Source organism: Carassius carassius, chromosome 19 (assembly GCF_963082965.1).
Source record: "Carassius carassius chromosome 19, fCarCar2.1, whole genome shotgun sequence".
In the NCBI taxonomy this organism is placed as follows: domain Eukaryota; kingdom Metazoa; phylum Chordata; class Actinopteri; order Cypriniformes; family Cyprinidae; genus Carassius; species Carassius carassius.
The window spans coordinates 30,303,897-30,313,170 of NC_081773.1; the positions used below are offsets into that span (position 1 = coordinate 30,303,897).

The window sequence follows — 9,274 nt, forward strand, 5'->3', positions numbered from 1 at the left end:
AAATCTACTTTTTTATTCCAGCGACTGAATGTTTGATTGAAATAATGGTTATTCTAATATGGAGATGTATATTTTGGAGCCTGGCTGTATTTTTGTGCTGTGTTTGTCTTGTAGAGATGTTGACTGGCTGGTGGAAGGTGACTGATGTTGAGGAGTTACGATCTTTAGAGAAAGCGTGCCATTTCCGAGGGATTCGAGAGAAAGCGCTGCAGAAGCAGCTGCAGAAACACATGGGTTACATGGGGCAGGTCTGCAGCAGGAACAGAGATGGTAGGAGCTCGTGGTGTCTCTGTTTGAGATGCTTGGGGTGCAGTGCTCTCAGCTTGCTCTCTGTGTGCAGTGACTGTGATCGACGTCTCTGAGCTGGAGGACAGTCAGGTCTCTGAGGACACCGTCCAGAGCTGGTGTGTGGAAGAACAGGCCATGGACATGGACATCAGTGTCCTGCAGCAGGTGGAGCAACTGGAGCACAAGGTCACCTCAGCCAGTCTGCAGGTTAAGGTAGAAAAGCTGGATTTTAATCAACATTATTATACATAATCAATCATCTTTTCTTGTCTGTGCCTATGAGAGCTTTCATGTTTTAGATTAAAAAAAATTTATTGATGCTTTTCAAAAAGGAAAAAGGCAATAAATGTATGACAACTGTTAAAATAAAATAATAACAATAATAATAGTGGCTGATATTAATAATTTAATTGATAATAATTATATTATTTGATTTTAACGTGTGTGTGTGTGTGTGTGTGTATATATATAAATATATATAATAATATATATATTATATATAATATTTATAGTCCTAAAATTAAATTAATAACTAATAATAATAAACAAAACATATATATATATATATATATATATATATATATATATATATATATATATATATATATGCTAACAAATAAGAAGAACATATATACATAAAATACACCAAAAATTGAGACAATGCTGAAAAGGATGAAAGCGAGAGGAAAAAAGCTTTATGTATAGAATCACAACCAGCTGGGAGTAAAATAAAATACATGAAGTGAAGGGTTTCCAAATAATAAAAGGTTTTTCTGCATCAATGAGCATCGTGATTTTTTTCTATTTGAATTTACTGTTACATGTCATGCATCCAATGAGAGCATTTGGGAGGAAAGCCTTTTTCCAGTTTATTAATATAAGCCTTTTAGCAACATTAACATTAAGTCCAAATAATGCCACTAGGGGACATGGTTTAAAATGTAAGAGTACAGTATCCGAAATGAGAGTAAATAGAGTTGCTGGAGCTTAAGATGAAGTAGGATCAATAGATCCAGGTTAAGAGCATTAATGTTTCAACACTGCAGTGTTTAAACCGTATGAAAGTGTTATGTTTGTTTTTTGGACAGGGCTGGATGCATCCAGCACCGCAGTCACAAAGTGAAGACCTGCTGTATTTCGAGCACAAACCCGTCGTGCAAAACTGCAAAGACAAAAGCATCAGCAGCATCACACGTCGAGCGAACAACCCTCTGGATATAGCAGTGACACGTCTGGCGGAGCTGGAGAGGAACATCGAGCGAAGGTACCTGAAGAGCCCTTTAAGCAGCACCATTCAGATCAGACTGGATAACGTGGGAACGGTCTCAGTACCGGCCCCTGCGCCCTCACCTGCTAGAGCTGATGGGGACGGGTAGGTCATCCAGATTCGTCTGCCGCTCTCCACGCTTCACTGTGGCTGTGTGCATCTGTGGGTTTATGGCTGTGCTGCTTGTTTCCCATTTACACTGCAACCTTCACTTTTTGGCCTGTGAAGCATGAGCATGAGACACTGTCTACATCTACAAAACCACATCCTCGTTACATCCAGTCATCTGCCTTCCACAAGCAGCGCTTCTTAAAGAGACTGCCACAGAAAGGGGACTAAACAGAGCCCGAAATTATTCTAAATAAATAAATAAATAACAGCAAACAATAATAGTAATAATAATAATTCAATTGGAATACATGTATTCAATGTAAATCATTGGTTGCTGATTTTTATTATTATTCATTATTAATAAAAAATATTGATAATACTGTGATCTAATTATATTTAACTGTATATTATTATAGTATTATTATTCGTTTACATTATTTTCAATTAATTATTCATTGTTGATATTGTTAATAATAATAATAATGCTATTAGTAATTATAATGTGCTGTATACCTATGTATTTATTTATTCATTTTAACAAATGGTCAGATATAATTTTAGGTAAACTGAAATACTACATAAGAGTTTACGTAATAGTAAAAAAAAATAACAAGAACACAATTATTATGTATAATTACTCCTAAGGTCAGAGTTCTGAGTAATTAAAATTATAATAGTAATACTAACCAGGTTGCAAATTTAGCCTAAATAAAGCCATCACTCAGTTGGGGATAGTTTTGTGACCAAATGTTGGTTTGTAGTTGCTGATCAAATTATATTTTCCATAGAATCTTATTTAAATAATATTGTATCAATTATTTAAATAATAATATATAAAAGAATGGTTTCTTAATGCTATTTAAACCATAATGTTGTACCCTATTTGTGGAAAGTGGCACAACACTGATCAATCTGATTGTTGTCTCTGTGCTCATTCAGTTTGTGCACTGTGGTTATTATGAGCATGAATGTGGGTTATGTTATTAATCATGTCATGTTTTTACTGAAATAGGGTCATATCCAGGCTCAAAAATCAACAATGCACCAAATCAGAACAAATTGGCCATTCACTTACAAATTTGTATGAACTTTTGGAAAATTCAAAGAAATCTGATCATCACAGATGCAAGGGAAAATTATAAATAATTGCATTGTCTTGAAAACAAATATACAGATTTATTTTTTTTTTACTTTAAGAAAATTTTGCAAATGCAAATGTTTATGACCTCTAAATGTACTAAATGCTCTCACAATTGGTGTGTGACAAAGATTATTTTAGACCCTGGTCATATTTATTTATTACAACCTTTTAAAAGTTGTATTTTATTATTTAATGTTTTTGTTTTATTGCATTTTAATATTTCATTTAATAATTTAGTTTTAATGCATTTTATTATTTTATTTTATTTTTATTTGATAGATTCAAAAACATCTGAACATCCCTAAAGCAAAAAAATAAATTGATTGCATTGTTAAAAGGACAAATATACATACCCCCCCCCCCCATTTTATAATTTTTAATGAAATAAAAGAAAATGCAAAACACTCTTTCATAGCCAGTAAGAAATATGTATGACCTGTAAATGCATGTACTAAATGCTCTCCCAATCTCCCAAAATACATTTTATTATCTAGCATTTTGTTAAATTCTAACATTGTGTTTTATGTTGCTGTATTGATTGTGTGCAGTGCTGTAATCTGTGTGTCTGTGGCAGGACTGAGGAAGATCTGGCTCCAGGACTGAGGCAGTGGCGTAAAGCTCTGGGCGAGGTGCACAGTGCCAGTCAGCTCTCTCTGTGTCTGCAGCAGCTGCACAAGTCCATCGCCTGGGACAAGTCCATCATGAAAGTGGTGAGTGCTGGGAGTCCACAGCTTGTGTAGCTTGATGGGAATGGAGGTTGACTGTGTGTGTGTATAGTTGAGATCTGTGTGGTGGTTGTTTAGTTTGAAGTGAAGTGATCCAGATGTGTTTCTGGCTCAGTACTGTCAGATCTGCTGTAAGAGTGACAGCGAGGAGCTGCTGCTGCTGTGTGATGGATGTGATCGAGGCTGCCACACGTACTGCCATAAACCCAAGATCAGCAGCATACCAGATGGAGACTGGTTCTGCCCGGCCTGCATATCACAGGTGCACACTTCATTAACACTCTCCAGTGCGTCGGTTCTTGAAATTTCAGAAGAATATTTTCAGACAATGTCAGTTCATACTGACCAAAAACACCATGAAAGTATAATAAAAGTAGTCTATTTGACTAATGTTGAAGTGTTCAGTTAATAGTATTATTACTACTACTACTACTACTACTACTATTACTACTACTACTACTACTACTACTACTACTTGGCACACTGACAACAACAATATTAATAATGATAAATTTTTTTTAAATTTATTTTTTCATAAATAGCAATAATATAATAACATCGATAATAATATAAAAACATGAACGTAGTAGTCAAATGTATACTTCATTATAATATAATAATTTATTTATTATTATTATAGTGTCACAGTTTTAATAATACATTTTATATTATTATATTATCATAAACATCTTTTTTGACTGCATTCTTCATAACTTTTATTTACTACAAATTTTACTACTATACTTATTAGTTTTATAAATGATAGAATTATTACTACTAGTTGTACTAAAACTTATGACACGAAAACTACAGTAATAATAATACAATTCTATATTTTACTGCAAAATGCATTTTGTTATTTTTATAAATCATAAAATTATCAACAAAAAAATATACAAAAACTATGTAATAATAAATGCTTTTGTATGTGTGTGTGTATATGTATATATATATATATATATATATATATATATATATATATATATATATATATATATATATATATATATATATATATATATATATATATATATATATTATAAGGTCAGAATTTGAATATAATATTATAACTATTATTTATTTATATTTTTATTAAAATATTTTTACTACATTTTGGATTACTTTTATTTACTCAGAATTTTACTGCATTTATTATTATTATTATAAATCATAAAATTAGTCAAGAGTTTTAGTAGTAATTTTCTAAATTATTACTGCACTTATTATTTATTGATTTTATAAATGATAAAACTTAGAATTATAACATTTATAATATTTACAGTATTTGTCATTGTCTCCTATTTTAGTTTTGTATTAGGACCAACTTTTGGGAAATCACTGGAGAATTTGGCTTAACAATTAGCAACAATTAACCATTTAAAACCATAAATATTATATTCCTTCCCAGTCCTTCCATCTGATTTCAAATCTTAAGCACACATGCATCTCTAAATATACTTTAATGTGTAACTAGATTTAAAGGCCCCATGAATGCTGCAGTAGTCTGGTCCTCATGAAGTCATCAGAGTCTTCGGCCTGTGTTTGGAGATTTAGTTTCCTCACCAAATCGTTCGTCTCTGTGCAGGCGAGCAGTCAGTCCCTGAAGACCAAGCAGGCCTTGATCCGCTCAAGCGGAGGCCTGAAGAAACCTGCTGAGGCCAAGCGGCACAAGAAACCGTCTGTGGCTGGAGACTCGGAGGAGACTTTGAGCAGCGCCAACAGCACACCCAGAAAACTGTCAAAGGACATGAAAAAGAGGAAGATGGAGGAGAGTCCTTCCCCTAACTCAGCAAAACAGGAGAGTCCCAAAACATCCAGAGAGCACAGTAAAGACCTGTCCTTGTGCAGGTAGTGTACCAGAGCTTCAGTCTTCAGTCAGTGTCCTTCAGTGTGTGTGTGTGTGTGTGTGTGTGTGAATCACCGATCGCTCTTTTTCAGGATACTGTTGGCTGAGCTAGAGAGCCATGAGGACGCCGCACCCTTTCTGACACCTGTCAACCCCAAATCTGTCCCGGGATACCGCAAGATCATCAAGAAGCCCATGGACTTCTCTACTATCAGAGACAAACTCTCCAGCAGCCAGTGCGTATCACCAGTTAACTAGTCATTATTAACCAGTTATTAGTAGGGCTTGGCACTTAGCAAATATAAATACAATATTTAAGCCTTTACATTAAGATATTTATTGATCATGATCATTTTTATTTGAGATTTATTGATGATGATGATGATGATGATCATTTTTATTTTATTAACCCTCTGGAGTCGATTAACGCGTATACGCGTTATGAGTCATTTTCTCCTCTCTTGTTTTTGTAGAAAATAAGATTGTTAAAAGGATTTCTGAAGGATTGTGTGACTGGAGTAATGATGCCAAAAATCAGTTTGAAAGTCAGCTTTGATTGTTAATAAACTGTTTAACTGCTCCCCCAAGTGGATATTAAATTATGTTGTGGGATAATTAAATATATTCTTAATAAACTACAAACATAAAATTATATAGATTTATTTTGTCCTCACATTCTTTCTTGTAACTCTTCCCTCTCAGTGGCACAGATGACTGAGAGGCTCATTATGCAGCTCATTATGCAGCTCATTATGCGGCTCATTATGCAGCTCATTATGCAGGCCTTTGTCTTCTCATGTGTAAATCACAATGATATTCATGGTAGTTGACGCCTACTCACATATTACTTTTACCAATAAAAAGTGTCTTAGAAAATTTAAATCAATATATTGTTTTCTGTGAGTGAGTAAACAAGATGATTTTCACATAATTTAGAAAGAAAAATTCTAGGCTACAAGCTCCAGTTCTCAAAAATCCCGGGAACCAATGTTCTGTATGTGTTTTATGGCCTTATTCAAGTGTTTTAAAAGTTTTAGTTTTTCCACTAACCACGCATAACATTTTTTTCTCAAAAACACAATCTATTATACAGAACAATGGTTCGTCAACTATCATGAATATCATTGTGATTTACACCTGAGAAGACAAAGACCTGCATAATGAGCTGCATAATGAGCTGCATAATGAGCTGCATAGGACATCGCGTTGTTTTCATATGGATTACTTTATCACAGAATATCTGTTTTCGGTGGCACTTATTTAGTTTAAAAGTAGACATTTCAAGCTTTCTATAGATATCTCTCTCATGTCTCTTCGTTGAGTATTCACTGAGTTACAGTTCATTTTAATGACTTGTTTGTAAATGAAGATCAGCGCAGACAAAGGCTGCAGACAGCACACCTTGTTTGTTATCTTTATTTTATAAGTGCACAAAGTTTTGTTGTTATTATGTCTGTATCCAAAATAAAGTAGACCCTTTACAGATTTGAATGATGTATTGCTCTTATCTGTACGATTAAAACTGAAAGTGTAATTTAAGTTCTTTTCGGGCGGTTATCAGGAGAAAATGACTCAACGCGTATCCGCGTTAATCGACTTCAAAGGGTTAAGTAGATTGAGACTAGTCATTTATTTAAAACGCAATTTTTTTAATATTTGTATTGTTTTATATTGTATTCACTTTTATTTATTTATTTAAAACACTATTTTTAAATATTTTTATTGTTTTATATTTTATTCACTATTTATTTAAAACACATTTTTAAAAATATTCTTATTGTTTTATATTTTATTCACTATTTATTTAAAACACTTTTTTTATATTTTTGTTTTATATTTTATTCACTATTTATTTAAAACACTGTTTTTTATATTTTTGTTTTATATTTTTCACTATTTATTTAAAACACTATTTTTTTATATTTTTGTTTTATATTTTATCCACTATTTATTTATTTAAAACAGTATTTTTTAAATATTTTTTATTGTATTCACTTTTATTTATTTATTTAAAACACTATTTTTTAAATATTTTTGTTTTATATTTTATTCACTATTTATTTAAAACACATTTTTAAAAATATTTTTGTTTTATATTTTATTCACTATTATTTATTTATTTAAAACACATATTTTTAAATATTTTTGTTTTATATTTTATCCACTATTTATTTATTTAAAACACTATTTTTTTATATTTTTTGTTTTATATTTTATTCACTATTTGTTTATTTAAAACACATTTAAAAAATATTTTTGTTTTATATTTTATTCACTATTATTTATTTATTTAAAACACATATTTTTAAATATTTTTGTTTTTATATTTTATTCACTATTATTTATTTATTTAAAACACATATTTTTAAATATTTTTGTTTTTATATTTTATTCACTATTATTTATTTATTTAAAACTATTTTATTATATATTTTTTATTATTGTTGTATATTTTATTCACTATTCATTAGTTATTTTTTTTTATTGTATTTTACTTTTTTGTTTTAAAGTAGACCATAATTTTAACCAAACAGTCATTCAAGTCAAGTAGATCAAGTAATTTATTAAAATACACTATATTTTTACCCTTTTGGTGATTTTATATTTATTAATTGTATTTTATTTTAACATTCATTTGAGTCTAGTAGATTAAGTAAATGATTAAAAAACAATATTTTGTACCCTTTTGTGAATTAATATTTGTTTTTTGTTTTTTTTACATTCGAGTCAAATAGATTAATTTATTTAAAAAAAACATTTTCATGCTTTTGATAATATATATATATATATATATATATATATTGATGATACTAATAAGTTTTTAAATAATATTATTTATTTATTTTTGTGTTCTTTTATTTTATTATATATTTTTTATTTTCAGTGGAATGATTATTTTAACCAAACAGTGTATATGTGTGGGTCTATATGTATGTATGTATATTATATATTACTTTTTTGTATCCAGTCCCCCCCCCCTCCCCTTCATCAATATTTTGCACTAAACACATTTGCCACCACAATCATAGTTTCCTTCAATACCCAGTGTGTGAGTGTTGTGTTTGCTCTTGACTTTTCTCACCGCAGGTACTTGAATCTTGAGACTTTCATCATTGACGTGAACCTGGTGTTCGATAACTGTGAGAAATTCAACGAGGATAGTTCAGACATCGGCCGAGCAGGACACACGATGAGACGGTTTTTCCAGAAGAGATGGACCGAGCTGCTGAGACACAACTGAGACCAGCGTCATTCACACACCATTCACAAATCAAGTACAGGGACACAACTGTGAGAACAGCAATGCTTTCAAAAACATCTTGTAAATATGTTAAGTTTTTTTCTTTCTTTTTAAATAAACGTTAATATTATAGTCAGTGTACTGTGTATTAAATTTGATTTTAATTATTTATGACTAAAAAGGTCTTTGCTTTTTAGAGGCAAAGCTGCTTTAAAAATCAAAATGAATGGGTTTTCTTGATCAGATATGAAAACAATAAGGTGTTTACATAATTCTGCGCTTCTAGAGAACGGAAGATCCATTCTGGTTTCATTATTAAGCTTCATTTAGGTAAAAATGTCTATGCTTTAAATCACAAATTCCTAAACAGGCCATCGTGACATATGACTATTAATGTTTAATATCGGTTCTGAATATTGTATTAAGACTCCAGCAGCGTTTATGCCTTTTTAATAGTTGTATCTTTTCATGCTTTTTAATACGGCACTTTCTGAAAACAGCAGTGCCTTCAGAAATCCACCGTTTTTGCAACTTCTCCAACATCAATCTATTCTGATGCACAAGCATTCATCCAGTTTGCGCTGGATTTTTTACATCATTATTGCAACAATAAAACTGATTAAAAAAACCTTCAAACCATATCTAGAAATCAGAT

At 31.0% G+C, this 9,274-nt stretch overlaps 1 protein-coding gene across 1 annotated transcript in view; it reads left to right on the forward strand.

Annotated features, from left to right (window-relative positions):
- The window catches only part of LOC132094826 (bromodomain adjacent to zinc finger domain protein 2B), an 88,469-nt gene extending 79,715 nt beyond the window's left edge, over nucleotides 1–8,754 (forward strand). Inside the window, exons 31-38 of the mRNA XM_059499451.1 lie at nucleotides 115–270; nucleotides 341–501; nucleotides 1,377–1,660; nucleotides 3,382–3,517; nucleotides 3,648–3,794; nucleotides 5,118–5,380; nucleotides 5,471–5,614; nucleotides 8,466–8,754. Coding sequence (XP_059355434.1) covers nucleotides 115–270; nucleotides 341–501; nucleotides 1,377–1,660; nucleotides 3,382–3,517; nucleotides 3,648–3,794; nucleotides 5,118–5,380; nucleotides 5,471–5,614; nucleotides 8,466–8,619 — 1,445 coding nt within the window. The 3' untranslated portion in view covers nucleotides 8,620–8,754. The remainder of the gene's footprint in view (nucleotides 1–114; nucleotides 271–340; nucleotides 502–1,376; nucleotides 1,661–3,381; nucleotides 3,518–3,647; nucleotides 3,795–5,117; nucleotides 5,381–5,470; nucleotides 5,615–8,465) is intronic.
- Nucleotides 8,755–9,274: the final 520 nt, after the last annotated feature.